This window comes from Diabrotica virgifera, chromosome 1, assembly GCF_917563875.1.
Source record: "Diabrotica virgifera virgifera chromosome 1, PGI_DIABVI_V3a".
Lineage (NCBI taxonomy): Eukaryota > Metazoa > Arthropoda > Insecta > Coleoptera > Chrysomelidae > Diabrotica > Diabrotica virgifera.
In genome coordinates, this window is record NC_065443.1 from 202,527,837 (window position 1) to 202,546,031 (window position 18,195).

The following is an 18,195-nucleotide window of genomic DNA, read 5'->3' on the forward strand; positions in this document are numbered from 1 at the left end:
AATTCCTCTGTGGGAAATTTTGATGAATTATAATTAGAAATATTAAGATTATATACAATTCTACAAATTTTAATTCGTTAAAATTTTGAAAGCGAAAATTCATTTGTTGTAGAATATTATCAAAAGGTCTCTCTGTTGCCGACATTATCAATCTTCATTCTTTTTCTTTCATGTTCAAACCCCATATTTTCAGTTTTATACCAAATATTTTTAAACTGCTCTCGTTTTTTAGTTATCGATTATCGTATTAATAAAGTCATCAATTTGTCTTATACAAAATGCAATGTCAAATGACTTCATCTGTAAAATGTCAAATAAAAGATCAGTAAAAGGAAAAATTTCTGCAAAAAATTTAAATTGAAATATTCTTTAAGCGAATGTATGTACCTAAGCACCCCTTAGCAGGAGTAACAGTCAGAGCATCCCACTGTTGGCCCTGTAACAGTCAGAGCACAAAATTCGCGCGACTAGTCGGTGCGGTCATTGAACCCTGACCAATTTTTAAACGGTACAACTGCATGACAAGCGGCGATTTTGAGATGCGCTTCTGTCAGGGGTGGACCTAATAGTTGAATTGTGTGCATATTGAGTTCCTTCCTATGCGATTAATTTTTAATATTTTTCAATGCCTATTGCCTAGGTAATAATATGTAGATACTGGGATTAGGGAAAAATTTTTGATAATCAAATATTGGTTAATATGTAATATATTTATATTTTGTCATATCGAAGTCTAATAGGGAAGCGGTGCTTCCCCCGCTTCCATAGACCGCACGCCTCTGCGACACATATACCTTTATATATACTCTATACTCTATAGTAGAGTATAGAGTATAATATATAAGTATATAAAGTGTACAGTAGAGTATATAGAGTAACTATATATAGTATAGGTACGTACCTTACTATACTCTACATATTATACAGTGCTAGTCAAAAGTCCGTACCCCCCTCGTATCTTTTGAACGGTTATACATATAATAGTGAAATTTGGAGGGAGGAAATAAACGGACGTACGCTTCTTAACTAGTCATGACAGGTGACGTAATAGTGACATATGACTTTACAGCGCCACTGTGACAGATAATTTTAAATGGGACCTTATGGCAAGTGATACTTCATTTGAAAGGTATTGAAAATACCTATTCAGTCATACTAATTTTTTTGGGTTTAAGTTGATTTTGATTTTGGTGAATAAATGAAATAAGTATAACTTTGTAGTTTCGCATTTAATTATTAAAAATTCAAATGTCCACCCATGGTTATTTTGTCAAAAAAGTTGACATTTTTCAGCTCTCTAGTAGTTTTTACGTCAACGTCAACCTTTTTGACAAGTAACCATAGGCGGAGGTTTGAATTTTTATTAATTAAATACAAAACTACAATTTTATATTATTTTATTTATTCATCCAAATGAGCTTAAACTCAAACAAAATTATTATAGCTGAATGGGTATTTTCAATACCAGTCAAACGAGGTATCGCTTACCATAGGGTACCATTTAAAATTATCTGTCACAATGGCGCTGTAAAGTCATCTGTCACTTTTACGACACCTGTCATGACTAGTTAAGAAGCCTACGTCCGTTCATTTCCTTCCTTAAAATTTCACTATTATAAGTATAACCGTTCAAAAGATACGAGGGGGGGTACGGACTTTTGACTAGCACTGTATACTCGTATACCTACATACATACACAGTGTGTCGCATTTAAGATGAAGACATCCCTATATTGCGGCGCCGCCAAAGAGTTTTTAACGAAGAAAACAGGTAAGACAAATAGAAGAAAACTAATACTAATGAAATATTGAAGAAAATAAAATAGAATAATTATTTAAAAATAAAATAGCAAAGATGTGACGTTTGTAACGTTACACTATCGCACGACCCTTAGTCTCATTTAAAAAAATCATTGATTACGTCATCAAAATCGACCTGTTTCGGGATTTTTTCTTAAAGTCGCCGGTTTACGAAATATCACTTCTGTCTAAATCCCGGACCGAGGATTAGCGGCGTGTAATTTGGGTTGCCTATATAAACTTGAATCGGGGACTTTTGTGTTATTTAAAATTTAAAACGCTGACGAGTCCATTTAGTGATAATAAAAACCGATATTTACTGCGGTTACATGATATTTAATATTAAAATAGTATTGGATGTGGTAGAATGTAGACTCTTTGTATAATTACCAATTAAGCAGTGAAGCTGTTAGATCAATTTTCCGATTCAATCATTTCTACTGTTTACAGTTCAACAAGCCTTTACAGTTCTGTGTTTGTGTTTGCTTTTGAGTAGGTATTTCATTTTCTTGACAACGAAAATGTTCGGTGTGGAAAGAATTAATAAGTGCGTGGAATGCGGAAATGTGTATAAGCGTAAACATGATTTAAAAAGACATGTAAATAGTTCGCATCCCGACAAATTGGATGCAATTGCCCCTTTAAAAGTGCTTAAAGGTAACGTCTATAAGTGCGCACATTGTGATAAACAATTTAGACATAAGCAAAGTTTAAACTTTCATGTCAAAAAAATGCACACAAATGTATCAATTTCTGCAGAAACTAAAACACTTCAACATAAATGTTCTCTGTGTGATTATCATGCAACTTTTAAAAAGGACTTTATTAAACATTATGAAACTTCTCATAGCATTCCTATGCAATACGATACAATAGAGTTTTCCAACCATGATGACTTTATTTCTTGGAAGAATAAAATAGAGCTTGAAACAAATGCTAGTTTTGTTGTGGAAACAGGAAAAAAGGCAGGAATAATGAACTACATATGCCACCGATCGGGATATTTCACCTCAAAAGGTAAGGGCGAGAGGCACCTGAAAACACACGGTAGTGTCAAAATTAATGGATACTGTCCTGCTATGATAAAAGAAGTTGCCCAAAGTGATGGAAAATATTTAGCCCATTTCACCAAAACTCATGTTGGTCATCAAAATGCAATTGGGCGCCTATTTTTGCCATCCTCAGAGAGAAAAACAATTGCTGCGAAACTAGCTGCAAAAATTCCATTTGAAGCAGTTTTAGATGGAGTGAGAGATGGAATTTCAGACACAGACAAGTTTCAAAGAAAGCACCTTTTGACAAAAAAAGATCTCTACAATATTGAGGCCAGCTTTAACCTTCGCTCTACTACAGTAAGACACAGAGATGATGCTGTTAGCCTAGAATCTTGGGTAAATGAAATGAAAACTAGCTGCGTTTTATTTTATAAGCCTCAAGATATTACATTGGATGAGTACCCCCAGCTGCATAGTGATGATTTTATTTTAATAATTATGAACACTGGTCAACTCACTACATTGAAGAAGTTTGGAAGTGACTGTATTTGTGTCGATGGAACTCATGGTGTTAACAGCTACCAATTTGAGCTTCACACTTTATTAGTTCTTGATGACCTACGCCAAGGCTTTCCCTGCTGTTTCTGTATCTGCAGCAGAAGCGATGAGACTATAATGTCTTTATTTTTCAATTGTATCAAGAAAGAAAGTGGACCTATTGAGGCAAGAGTTTTCATGTCTGACATGGCAGATGTGTACTATAATGCATGGTCAAAAGTAATGGGTGAAACACATTTCCGGTATGTTTAACTATATTTTTCACATTATAATATAATTTTAATTATGTATTTTTTCAGCTTATATTGTACATGGCATGTGGATCGTGCGTGGAGAAAGAACTTGACTTTGATTAAGACCAAAGAAAAACAGGTATGTTCTTACTTAGTTGATTTTGATTAATAAATAAGTCTCAAAAATTAATTCAATTATTAAAAATTAACTTATAATTTTTACTCTTTTACACCATTCTCAAAAATTTCCTTAGACTGTGTTGATGTTTTGATTGTGGAACAAAACTGTGCACAACAATGTAGTAAGTGAGCCCTGAGGTGAGGCTCTTAATACAAAATTTCTAAAAGTTTCTTTCCTTCTTTATTTTTCAAAAGTACATAAAAGTTTATGGACAAAAAATAAATTAAAAAAGCGTCATGTCATATTATTAACCAACACTGTATTAACTTTTTAAGGATAATGACCCATAAAATTTTTTTGTAAAAGCGCTTTTTTTTCAGGAATTGGTGTATAAAACTTTAAGGGTTCTTCTGCAAGAGACAGATCCCTCTGCCTTTGAACCAATGTTACAAAGTTTTGTACAAAAAACCCTTAATGATCCAAGTACTGTTGATTTTGGTCATTATTTTGAATCAAATTATTCAAGTAAGGCTATGTCCTGGGCTTACTGTTATAGGATGCATGCTGGCCTAAACACCAACATGCACCTTGAACGGATGCATGGGACGATAAAGTATATTTATTTCCAAGGGAAAAACAATAAAAGATTAGACAAAGCTGTAAATGTCCTCATGAAATTCGTAAGAGATAAGCTCTTTGACAGGCTAATAATCCTCAACAAAGGAAAACTGTCCTCTAAAATTGTAGAGTTAAGAAGAAGACATAAAACTAGTTTAGATCTAGACATGTCTCGTATTATAAATTTGGAAGACACTTGGCAGATTCCATCTTCAACAAAAGCAGAGATATATATCATCAACGAAAATGATATACAATGCGAATGTCAACTTATTTGCACGGATTGCAAAGTGCGTATCCACAAATATTCGTGCAGCTGCATTGATTCTGCAATTGCATGGAATATGTGCAAGCACGTTCACTTGCTTTGTAGGTATAGGCAACTTGATCAGTCTGGAACAAAGGAATTGTCACAGGAAGGTAAATATTTTTTATATTACATACATAAACTATTCTTTTTTTTGTAATTGAAAACTTTTTGAATTGGTTTATAGATATACAGTGAGCACGTAAAGGTTGGAATAAATTCTTTTTGTTGAGAATGGATGATTTTAGAAGAAAATCCCGAAACAGGTCAATTTTTATTTTTAAATTAGGACTTTTTGGCATATATATTATACTAGTGTCGTCACCCATCTGGGCGTTATGACGTAATCGATGATTTTTTTAAATGAGAATAGGGGCCGTGTGATAGCTCATTTGAAAGGTAATTCAATTATCTATTCAGTAATATAAACATTAACATAATTATTTATACAGGGTATCCAAAAATTTTTTTTTGATTAAATTAATTGATATAAAAAGAAGAATGTATGTAATTTATTCAATTCAAAATACATTTTACTGCTCTCAGGAAACTGAAAAAAATGTTTATTTGAAAAATAATCATTTCTTTTCGCTTATATTAAATGTTCAAACTGTCACGAGGCTGGTGGGTGGCGGCTTTAATATTGAATTTAAGCAAAAAACAATACTTATTTACCAAATAAACATTTTTTCCTGTTTTCTGATAGTAGTAAAATGTATTTTGACTTAAATAAATTACACACATTCTTCTTTTTGTCAAAAAATTTAATTCAAAAAAATTTTTTGGACACCCTGTATAAATTATTATGTTAATGTTTATATTACTGGATAGAGAATTGAATTACCTTTCAAATGAGCTATCACACGACCCCTAGTTTAATTAAAAAAAAAATAATCGATGACGTCATCATGCCCAGATGGGTGACGTCACTGGTATGATATATATGCCAATAAGTCGTAATTTAAAAATAAAAATTGACCTGTTTTGGGATTTTTTCCAAAATCGTCCATTCTCGAGAAAATGAATTTATTCCAACCTTTACGTGTGATATAAAATGATGTTGATAAATTCTTATTCACTTAATATTAGTTAATTATTAAAAAAAAAAGCGGGCCTATACATCTAGGATTATGACTAAATTTTTTAAAAACACAGATCATCCAAAAAATACATGTTAAGAACAAATTTAAAACCACCTCCTAAATGAACTTTTTTTGTGCCATTTAAAATCATTGTTTTTAACCAGTTAGAATGCCATTCCCGACATCAATTAAATAGTGTCTACCTTGAAATTAGAGGTAAATTCAATACAAAATATCCTTGTTTTTCGGTTGTACATAGTGGGGTGTTTTGTTGGTGTCTGGTTGAGGAGCTTTGGCATGAAAATAGTACATTCTATTATTATTTAATAGAAAGGCTTTCAAAATGTATGTGTAAATACCAATGTATTTTACACATATTAAACTCCAACTATTATTATATTGGAGTTTTAATGATACGGGTGTTAAGAATGGGGTGTATTTAATAAACATTTATTTTATAGAACAGAAAATGGAAATCGTTGAAGATCACAAAGCAGTCGAATCCGAAATTATTTTTGAAGAGATGGATAATAAGTCTGCTAGCAGGTGCAAAACATTGGCGGAAAAAAAAGAAGAGATGTTGCGACACCTATATGTTGTAGTTAATGGGGTTACAACAGTGGAAGAATGGAAAGCTGTGGAAAAAATGGTAAATCCAATTGAGCCAACCTTGACAGCAATTCGCCAGCAGACCATTTCTAATTTTGAATCCAAAGATTCTAAACCCAGCAATTCACAAATTTTGAAACAGAGACGGCTGTTCAGTACAAAGAAAAAACGCAACAAAAAGAAAATGGTGACTAAACCTACAAGTGAAGAATGTGACGCTATTGCAATTAACTTACTTAATTAAAGTTTAGATAAACTTTAATTAAGTAAGTTAATTGCAAAAACTTAAGTTTTTGGGTAATTTTTTTTTCTTAATCGCATCCACCCTTTTTGCTTATTTCATATTTTTAACTTGGTATCAGAGCAGCTGATGGGCAGTATTTCGAAATTTAAATATTTTTTGTATATTTAAATACTCTATAATAATTATAAATAAGTAAGTACTTGGAATTTAAATACTCTACAGTCTAAAGTATTTAAACACCTACAAAAAGTAGGTATTTAAATTTTGAAATACTGCCCACCAGCTGTGAACCAAGTTAAAAGAAATGTGCAACAAGGGTGCATGATTAAAAAAAAATTTACCCAAATACTTGGATAATTTTTTAGTATTTAAATACTTGGTATTTACATACTTTTCAACATTGGTATTTAATATTTATGATACCTACTTGCTTTCCTAAATTTAATAAAATTTTAATTTTTTTATATTATCTAATCCTTGTTTTATTTAAGTCAAGCATACCCACAGTTATAGGTATAGATCACTCTTTATAGGTAGTAATAACTTTTCAGTTTCATTTTTAAGTACATCTACAAAAAAAAGTACCTACTACATATTTGTGTCATTCATGCCTTACAATGTGAATTTTTAAAGTGGTTGGGCACATATATAGCAAAATTCTATTATTTATAAAATTCTTTCATGCAGCATGACTTGCTCAAAAACGTTTTTAGGTACCTTTTCGTATTTTCCCATTTCTCAGAAGTTTTCGAAATATGTAGTTAGGTACCTACCCAGTTGACCATTTTACAGAGCAACTACATTTCAGTTACATCACACATGTTCCTTGTTCTATCATAGATACATCACAAGAAAAGCGCATAAACATAGCAGAGCTATCTCTGCTATGCTCCTATGTCCTACCCTAAAAGGGAGCAAAACTCTTTTCTTGAGCACTAAATTATGTCACGTATATGTCGCAGCTACAGAACAATACTCTTTTCTTAAGCGTTAAAGGATGTCAGATATATGTTGCAGCTATGGAGCAAAACTCTTTTCTCAAGCATCACATAATGTCTCTTATCTGTAGCAGCTATGTATCAGATATGTTTCAGTTTTGTGTCAACTATGTCTCGTACAGTGCACGTTTAGAAAAATATTTACAATAAAATTGCTTCTTTAACTTTATATTACTGTAGATAGTATTTTTACTTGACATTGTAAATATATAATTGACATTCTAATTAAAGTAAGAAATAATCTACAGCAATATAAAGTTGAGGAAACTAGTATTATTACTATGTATTGTGGACAAATTAAATACAAACATTATATAGTTTGCAATTTTTTATTATATAATAAAATGTTGGGAAAAATTAAGTCACTTATTTATTCTGCCTCTCCCTTTGGTGGCGCTGTTTTCCTTGACGGGTCCAATCCGCTGCAATAGTTTCAAATTTTTTCTCAGAATACCATTCATCAGTATGTACAGCATCTGAAATTATTTCACTAATAGTTCAGTTTGTTCATTTAAAAACTACAAAACAACTTTTTCTAATCGATGAACCAGGGGAGACTCATGAAGTAAAGATACAATTCACCCTTATTTTCAATGTAATTTGTGAAACGATCAAAGACGCCACTGTTTAGCACACTCCTATTTCTTTAAATCTACTTTTTACAAGAAAACTTCACCTATTCCAGAATCCACAAGACCTCACTTTGTGATTCTAAATTTATGCGGAAAAATTTAGGAAGGATTAGTGGTGTTGTAATAGCAAAGTGGATTTTGATGTTTTTTTATTACATATATTTTCTATTAATTTTGACATGACATGAATGATGTGCTACAGTGTCATCAAGACAGAAATTATTGATGTCACTGAAGCAGTCTCAAGCATGCTATGTCTTGTACGTTTAAAGGTGGCTTCATCCAAAAAATGTACAAAGCTTCTAATACTCAACTCTGTAGGTGAATTAGCCAGATCAATGATTGAAAAATCACCAGGAGCAGTATTGTGGTTTGAGTCAATGCTACGCTGAAAAATTGCTGAATTGGGAATAGACTTATTGGAACGTCTACTTAAGCGAGGGGTTATTCCCAAGTGTTTGCATCGTCAAACCACAATACTGCTCGTGGTGATTTTTTAATAATTGAACAATCTAATTCACCTACAGAGTTGAGTATTAAGGAAGCTTTGTACATTAGGATGAAGCCATCTTTAAACGTAGAAGACATGGCATGCTTGAGACTGCTTCAGTGCCATCAATAATTTCTGTCTTGATGACACTGTAGCACATCATTTTATTTAGTTTAATATTACATATATTGCACCCTCAGTGCAAGACTGTTGTAAGTCAAAATAAGTAAGTTTCGAGATAAAGACGATTTTGTTTATTTTCGTGTGTATATCGCTGTGCTAATGTCGGTGTGATAGTTGTGATATTTAGCCGGTTAAGCATTTGAAAGTTCCTAAAATTTTACACGGGATAGATATGCATGTTTACAAGCAAATTCCATGATTACTTCATTTTCATAAAATTTTTGACTTACAACAGTTTTGCACTGAGGGTGCGATATATCAAGATAAAGCGAAAATAATTTTGTTTTGCAAAAATCAAGTCGAAAGTTTTGTGATGTCATATATTTATGCATATCAAATAAAAAACCTACTTTGCAATTACAGCATAACTTCCCTCTTTTCTTGTCTAATCTCTCTCTCTCAACTAAAAAGGTTTCTCCTAAAAAAAATCTCTTTCCAACCCCTTTCAACTTCAATCATTTTTCTAATATCAAAAAAAATTTTAGCACGTTTTTAATACTCAAACATCAACCTCATCCTAGAAGCATTAGTTTAATTAAAGAATTTACCTTAAAAACTTAAAACTAGTTTTATGATAAATTCAGTAATATGTACCAAGACATTATAAAAAACATAATTTAGAATTTTTATTGGTTAGACAGACACACTCATACCTTGGTTAATCATCAGCACATACCAATAAACAGAAACTATTGTGCTGTGTCAAATTTATTATTCCATTCTACTGTTTTGGTATTGTCTATGTAACTAATAAAATTTCTCAACTTAGTCAGAATCTTCTAGTTGAATGACATACCTTTAATGGCAGAAATCAATTTTAAGTTGCTAAGCTTGCAATTTTTTTTTCCGCCACAACTGTGCCCCAGCCTGCTGGCTTGGGCAATTAATTGATTGGCGAACACCCTTTTTAATAACCTTCAGGGTTATCCCTCCAATGGTTTTCAAAAATAGGACCTAAGATAAAAAAAAATAATAAGCTTTAGTAATAAAAGTGGCTAAGTTAATTTAGTCAATTGTTAACTTTTAACAAGACCATGTATTAATCATAAAGAATATTATATAGCAGCTACGTAAAATCATTATCAGAATTATTAGACTTGCTGAACAAATTAGAACAATGGAGTGCAGATGGTCTTAGTATTAATTATAACAAAACCAAAATTATGATTCTTGGCAGGGAACATGATAATCACCCTGAAATAAAGTCATTAGGCTGTTGTCAACTAGTTTAAAGTTTTCAGTATCTTGGTTCTTTGATCGAAAATTCGGGTCGCTGTGAATTAACGAAAGTCGATGGCGCATTCAGCAAGCACAGGTGACTATGACAAAGCTCACTAAAATATGGCATGACAATAATATCACCAAAACAACCAAAATATCACTGGTTCACTCTCTTGTCTTCTCCATTTTCTTATATGCTTCTGAAACTTGGACTACCAAAAAGGCACATCTGGCTCACGTAGATGCATTTGAAATGTGGGCCTGGAGGAGAATGCTTCACGTTCCTTATACCACCCACTGAACACACGTCTCAATTTTAAATGAATTGGGTAATCCAAAGTGATTGTCCTCCATTGTGTCCACGACAATTCTGACGTTCTTTGGGCATATTCATAGAAGTGATAATATGTAGAAACTTGTTGTACGGGATCATGCTCCTAGTGGGCTACGTTGTGGCCATTCCCCTACACGCTGGGTGGATGCGACGAAACAGCTGTTGAAGATGAGTGTTACAAGAGCCACCCAATTAACTCTAAATCGTGAAAGATGGCGAGCTAAAATCTCTAAAACAATTGAAAATCTCCGTGTCGGCAGCGCTCCCGCTCCGACTTGGTACATTTTACCAGTTCACAAAATATATTATGACTATGATGATGAAGTAAAATTGATTGATTCTGAACAGGTCTTACTGATGAGGATAAATAAATAGTAAATTATTAACAACAAATTCAATAAAACTGCCATTACATTAGTTTGATTTATATAAATTTTTAATGTACTCACTACTTTTTTATAACACTGCTGGTCCCTCTCCACTCATTAACATCATTGAGGATATCCACATTAGTGATAGGAAATTGTGACACAATTTCCTGAAACTCCACATCTCCATTCAAATCAATGGTAGTGTCCCCCAACAGTGCCAGTATTCATGGAGTGAAGTTCCAAAAGGATTTTTGCCAAATTCCTATTTGGCAAATTCATCTGCAAAACAAAAATGTTTTTATTTGTTTGAAGCATTTATTTGTTATTCACTTACAAAAGTCAAAAAAAATACTCACCTTTTACATGTTTCTCTAGATCTTTGATAAACTGATCTGGAAACAAAAAGCGTGTATTTGTGTTTATTGTTTTTAGATTTTCTAAATTACATAACCTCATTGTTGTACAGTTGTAATATTTTTTGGTCCATTTCGCGATTCAAGTTTATATAGGCAACCCAAATTACACGCCGCTAATCCTCGGTCCGGGATTTAGACAGAAGTGAAATATCGAATTTATTCCAGACATTGCACCATACTGCATAGGGCTAAATGGTTAAAAAAAAACCTAAGAAATTGGCGGCTTTACTTCAAATGATTTCCTTGTGAAAAATTGTTTCAAATGAAAATAGGACTAACATTAATCAGTTGAAAAATTTAGTCCCGTGTTAATTTTCCACTTCCTTGACTTTTTACTTATATAATGCAAAATTAATTAACCTATTTCTTCTGTTTGCTTGCTTTACACATCCACGCATCCGTAATCAATTAGGAAGGTTACACAATTTTTCTATTCTGAATTGAAAAATTGTTGTATTCAACAAAGTGTCTAGTTAAATTAAATAACGCGTTTCGGTAGAGTGGCCGCCCCTGGTGTTTTAGAGATAATTCTCGACTATCACGGTTCCATTATACGCAACGGTGATTACGTTGTACGACAATAGGCAAGGTGAGTTATACACCAGGGAAATAAGGCAAAAATATACCATGTTCGGGACACTTGAGCAGCCAGGTTGCAAATGGGTTTTTTGGGTACTATATACCTAATACATTATAAATACAAAAATGCCCGTCATACTTTGGACGATAAATTTAGTTATTAACAAGTAAGTGTCAAAAATGGCAGTTTTTTCGTTTAAGCCGCCACAGGTAAAAATACGGTAATTAAATATATTATTTATACTGTTATTCTTTTAGTAGATCAGCCAAGGTTTATAATAGCAGTTTTTTAATTTCGGTTCGATCATTTGTTGCTTAGGAAATTGCAAAATAAGACTAAAATTTCTAAAATAAAAAAAATTGCTATAACTTTTGTGAAAATGACTTTAAGATTTTCATATTACATGAAAAGTTGAGACAACCAATCCATATAGTATACACAAAATTTTAAGACGACTCGTTAATTAGTTTAAATTTTATTCAATTTGTTTATCCCAGTGAGCTTTTTTTTCTCCATATTATTGTTCAGAAAATAGTAATGACATAACAATTCTGTGAAAACCACATGAAAGAAGAAAAGTCATACTTTCAAAATATTTTAAGAAAATCATTAAAAAGTCATTTTTATCATTCCAAAAACATTTTAATAAAGTAGGGTCATTTTTAGTTCATAAACAATTTGAATAACTTTATTAATATTGACTGCAGATTTAAACTACTTTGGGATTTGAAAAGATAGTATTTTTATACGAATTTTCAAAAAAACCATTTTTGTCTTGGTTAATTACAGTCAAAGTTAGCCACTTTTTTTATTTAATTGACAGCTACTTTGTTTATAATAATTAAGCCACCCAACTAGCGCCATTTCGAAGTTGAAGGTATATAGTTTATGTGTAAAAGTTTTAGTAAACTTTAAACTTCAACAGTTGTTAATAAAGCTTTAAAAATAACGTTCTAACGAAATCGATTTGTGGTCGGTGAAAATGAATTATTAAAATCTGTGCACTCAAAAAATGAAACTGATTCTTCAAACATATGTTGCGATTAATATCTCCAGAGCTTGTTGATGGATTTTGATCACAATTTTTTTAAATTGTATGTACTCGTAGTCTTGTAGAGTACGTTATGTACGTAAATCTCCACCTAACATTTCAAAATGTTAGGGGGAGTTCCCCTTATCACTCAGGGATATGAAAAATAAATTACGGCCAATTCTAAGACCTACCGAATATACATATATAATTTCATAAAAATCGGTCAAGCGGTTTTGGAGGAGTATGACAACTAACACTGTGACAGGAGAATTTTATAGATGTAAATATATAGATGGCTATTAACAATTAGGGGTTGGTGATGGAAAAGTGTAAATTAAGGGTTGTATGTATTTTTTGATCCTACATCATGTAAAATTAAGATAGACAATTTTTTCCAAAAAAAATTTAAAAAAAATGTCAGGGGGCAACCCCCCGTATAACTTATGGGTATGAGAAATAGATTAAAAACTATTCTCAGTCCCATAGGATATAACTGTAAAATTTCATAAAAATTTGCCAAGCCGTTTCGGAGTGGTATGGTAACTAACACTGTTACAGGAGAATTTTATGTATATTGAAGTAACTGTAAATTAAATAATAAAAGTGGTTAACTTTGACCGTAATTAACCTAGGCGAAAAGGTTTTTTTTGAAAATTTGTGTAAAAATACCAGCTTTTGAAATTCCAAGGTAAATTTACTCTACAGTCAATACTAACAAAGCTATTCACATTGTTTACAAGCCAACAATGACTACACTTTAGTAAAATGTTTTTGTAGTGACAAAAACTACTTTTTAATGATTTTCTTCAATAATTTCAAAAAAAAGACTATTGTTCTTTCATGTGGTTTTCACAGAATTTCTATTTAATTATTATTTTCTGAACAATAACATTACAAAAAATAGCTCTTTGGGATAAACAAATTGAATAAAATTTAAACTAATTGACGAATCGTCTTAAAATTGTTTGTGCAGTATATGGACTCGTTGACTCAACTTTTTGTGAAATATAAAAGTCGTAAGGTCACTATCGCGAAAGTTACAGCAATTTTTTTATTTTCGAAATTTTAGTTTAATTTTGCAATTTTCGAAGCAACAAATGATCGGACCAAAATTAAAAAACTGCCGTTTTAAACACTGGCTCATCTATTAAGAGAAGAATACTATAAATAAGATATTTAATTATTCTATTCTTACCTGTAGCGATTTAAACGAAAAAATTGCCATTTTTGACTCTTATTTGTTAATAACTAAAATTTTCGTCCCAACTGTGACGGGCATTTTTGTATGTATAATGTATTACGTATATAGTACCCAAAAAACCCATTTGCAACCTGGCTGCTCAAGTGTCCCGACAAAAACCTTATTTCTCTGGACTATTACACTAAAACAAGCATTAGAAAAATATCATTGTATTATAACTTTCACATGCATGCATGGGCAGAGAGAAAGGGATATATTAAGAGGTTATTATTTGTATTTAAATTATCTATATTTAAATAGGATCTATGTAGTGCACACTAATTCTAAATACCTGTATAATTAATTCCAGTGTATGGATATAAACCTAACAATAAAACACTGAAAACGTTTGTTTTCTATACTTCCACAAAATTTATTACCACTAAGTGACTACAGCTGTTTCGGCAGAGTGCCTTTCTCAAGTGATATAGTTTACAATGTGTTTGCCTTTTTAAGTCTTTAACTGAAGAGGTTGAGGAGTGGGGAGCTGTTTGTCTCGAGTTGGTCATTCAGAATTATATCTGTATTTTTTAATTTATTAATTTCCATAGATTCTAAAAAAGATAGCTTAAGGCCTTTATTTTGGATATGCAGAATTTGAAACCTTTCATTGAAAGAATGATTATGATCTAGAAGGTGAAGTGCGTATGTAGAAGTGCCTGTTTTTCTATTGTTGAAAGCCCTTTTGTGTTCTGCTATCCGTTTGTCAAAGGTTCTGCCAGTTTGACCGATGTAAGTTTTCGGACAGTCACCACAAGTTAGTTTGTACACAAGCCTCTGTAGTTGCTTTCTCTTTCGGCTTTTATTGTTCTTAATATACAGTAGAACCCCGCAAATCCGAATTAATTGGGGGGACAGCCTGTTCGGATTCCGAAAAGTTCGCATTATCCGAAAGTTAGCCTTAACTAGTAGCGCAAAGCTTTCATTGTGATTTTGAGTAGCCAAACGTTCTCGCAAGAGTGTGGACAATATTTTTGGACTCAAGTTGGCTACGAGAGAACCAAAGTAAGTTTGTATTTAACCCTTATAAACACTTTATAAACCTATATTATATTAAAGTATGTATAATATTTATTTTTAAGAAATTTTAAATGTCAAAGTCCTAGTAATCCTACATTGTCCAATTTTCTGGCTTTACTCTGTATAATAAACATGTTTTTAAGTTTTTGTCTTGAATTTTTAAATTTTTTTCACTTTTCGTTGGTTCGGATTTGCCGAAAGTTCGGATTCGCGGGGTTCGGATTTACGGGGTTCTACTGTATTTACTTAAGTTGTTGTTAGTTCTGAAGGCTGGTGTTATTCCTTTTTTTTTATGTATCTGGCTATTTTTGTGGTTATCTTGCCAGTATATGTGAGAGAGCAGAAGGTACTGGGTTCTTTCTGTGGTGGTGGATACACTAATTTCAGGGCTTTCTTATGGAGTTTTTGGTTTAACATTTTGTTAACTGTTTGTTCGTTATACTGGCAAGATAACAACAAAAATAGCCAGATACATAAAAAAGAAAGGCATAACACCAGCCTTCAGAACTAACAACAACTTAAGTAAATATATTAAGAACAATAAAAGCCGAAAGAGAAAGCAACTACAGAGTGGTGTGTACAAACTAACTTGTGGTGACTGTCCGAAAACTTATATCGGTCAAACTGGCAGAATCTTTGACAAACGGATAGCAGAACACAAAAGAACCTTTGACAAACGGATAGCAGAACACAAAAGGGCTTTCAACAATAGAAAAACAGGCACTTCTACATACGCACTTCACCTTCTAGATCATAATCATTCTTTCAATGAAGAGTTTCAAATTCTGCCTATCCAAAATAAAGGCCTTAAGCTATATTTTTTAGAATCTATGGAAATTAATAAATTGAAAAATACAGATATAATTCTGAATGACCAACTCGAGACAAACAGCTCTCCACTCCTCAACCTCTTCAGTTAAAGACTTAAAAAGGCAAACACATTGTAAACTATATCACTTGAGAAAGGCACTCTGCCGAAACAGCTGTAGTCACTTAGTTGTAATAAATTTTGTGGAAGTATAGAAAACAAACGTTTTCAGTGTTTTATTGTTAGATAAAATGAACTTCCATCAAGTAACGGTCGAATCCATCAATTATTTAAAGGATATAAACCTGTTTATTTGGTTTTTTGTTGGAAATAAACAATTATTATAAAACATTATTATTAGTTAGGTTCTGAAACTGTTTTCTTTTGGCATGTCAAGTTAATGGTTAATGTTTATATGGTATTAGCCACAGTTGATTGTAATGACAATTTCATTTTTACCCAGAAAGATTTGACGAAAATTAACGAAAATAAAATTGTGTTGAAAATTATATAGCCGCTAAGTTATTGTTGAGGTTAGGTTTTATCAAAAATTAAAAATTCTGCTTTGACGTACTTGCCTATAGTGTCGTAGGCAACAGCCATGCTTTGGCTGAAGAGATATGAGGTTGGATGTTTTATGCCCTATGATACATCAAATTCTGATTATTCTGTGTGTTTCTACATTACTTTTACGTGTTGTCCAAGTCTGTGTTTGGAAGTGTTCTTCTTTGGAAGTTGTGAGTTTTTAATGCATAAATTGTAAACTTGCATATACAGGGTGTCCCCTAAAATAGTGCGTTAATTTAAGGTATGAATATAATACCGTTTTAAGTAAGTAATACCGTAAGTTAACCGTTTCCAAAAAAAAAAAATACATTGTTCTCCATATAAGTGAATTTTTATTTTCATAAATTTAAATGTCCTGGCAACGTGTCGTAGAAGAACTTGGTTGTGACTGTAGAAATTTAACCTAATGGAACCCCTTACTTATTTACTATTTGAGGTGGGATTTTTGGGGTTGTTGACATCGGTAGATACCTGCAAAATAATTATTTCTTGCATTAATAATGTGGCATTTTTGCTATTATCTGAACTAATTAAGGTTTTCTAATTAAGGCCAGAAATTTTTCATAAATTATAACTTTTACTTAAGTAACTATGGTTTAATTCCTAAAATGTAAATGCACCTAGGAAAATAGTTATTTCCACCTACCTCTACCGAAAGTATACTTTTCCGGACCTGATTATAGGGAGCAAAGTTGTACTTTTCCTCCCTAGGGAGGAAAAGTAAAAGTGACGTAATGTTATTTCATTCACGAAATGTAACTTATTGACGCCCTTTACAATATCTACTTTCTACTACGTAAGTTTCTATACATTTTAACGTTTATTTATAAAACACTCTGTATTTTGCAGAATGGCAAAAAAACAGTAAATTGTTATTTTGATTTAACAATGTTTACATTATTAATTTGACTTATATTTGACAGTTGACAGTTATATTGTACGTACTTGTTAGTTTTAGTTCTAATAAATTTTGTTGGTTAGTTATATAAATAAATTAAGTAAAAATGAAAAAATCACTTGTTATTTGAGGAAGGTGGAAAAACCATATGTATAACATGGGAGTAAAGTGCCTTTACTCCCATGACAGTCGAGTGCGGGGAAGACACTTTCCGCATGAGTTAGGAACAATATTTTTTCTAGGGCCGTACGTTTGGAAAAAGCCACAATAAATAGAGTTATATCAATTTTTATTTAGAAGTGAAAATACACAAATTAATTCTTTGACAAGGTTGTCAAAACCAAAATTTCAATATAATGGGTTACCACGACGACGATATTTCCATGACGACGATTCAAAACCATTGTAATTGTCTACTGATCTGACTTTTAAATATTATGTCAAAATAATTTTATTTTATCGAATTATCGCGCTAATTTCATTAAAACATGAACACAATAAGATAAATTTGAAATAAATTAGTAAATAATATCTAAATATTAAAAATATCACAAGGAAAAATTCCTGTACTGGCTGTATACCATAAATCACAAAAAATAAAAACCTTATCTTGTAAAAGGTGTATTTAAAATCCCTGAAAAGGGCTGTATCACAACAAAACGTTTTCGGAATCACTATTCCATCATCAGTGTTATCACAGGTTTACATGCTTTAAGCCACCAAAATGTACAGGTAAAAACCCTTAAATTGATTTTAAACAGTTGGGGTTACATTATATTATTCGATTTTAAAGGATGTTAAAAATATTTCCAGATTAACCCCTGGCATCACGATGTCA

At 31.9% G+C, this 18,195-nt stretch overlaps 1 protein-coding gene and 1 long non-coding RNA gene across 2 annotated transcripts; one reads left to right on the plus strand and one right to left on the minus strand.

Moving 5' to 3' along the window:
* The first annotated feature begins 2,033 nt into the window (after nt 1-2,033).
* Nucleotides 2,034-7,785, plus strand: LOC126879020 (uncharacterized). Its single transcript, XM_050641902.1, has 4 exons — nt 2,034-3,594; nt 3,652-3,724; nt 4,087-4,744; nt 6,175-7,785. Exons 1-4 carry the CDS (start codon nt 2,321-2,323, stop codon nt 6,564-6,566), a joined length of 2,397 nt encoding a protein of 798 aa, XP_050497859.1. The 5' UTR covers nt 2,034-2,320; the 3' UTR covers nt 6,567-7,785.
* A 114-nt stretch (nt 7,786-7,899) lies between these two features.
* On the minus strand, nt 7,900-11,352 carry LOC114325805 (uncharacterized). The gene is made up of 4 exons (XR_007695939.1): nt 11,152-11,352; nt 10,874-11,074; nt 9,666-9,823; nt 7,900-8,040 (listed from the first exon to the last, which is right to left on the minus strand). It is a non-coding gene; the product is annotated as an uncharacterized LOC114325805 (long non-coding RNA).
* Nucleotides 11,353-18,195: the final 6,843 nt, after the last annotated feature.

Bases quoted from the DNA above. Each gene is read 5' to 3' on its own strand.
- LOC126879020 (XM_050641902.1), top strand. From the start codon at position 2,321: ATGTTCGGTGTGGAAAGAATTAATAAGTGCGTGGAATGCGGAAATGTG. The intron at 3,595-3,651 runs GTATGTTTAACT...GTATTTTTTCAG, and splicing joins ATGGGTGAAACACATTTCCG to CTTATATTGTACATGGCATG. The intron at 4,745-6,174 runs GTAAATATTTTT...TTTATTTTATAG, and splicing joins AAAGGAATTGTCACAGGAAG to AACAGAAAATGGAAATCGTT.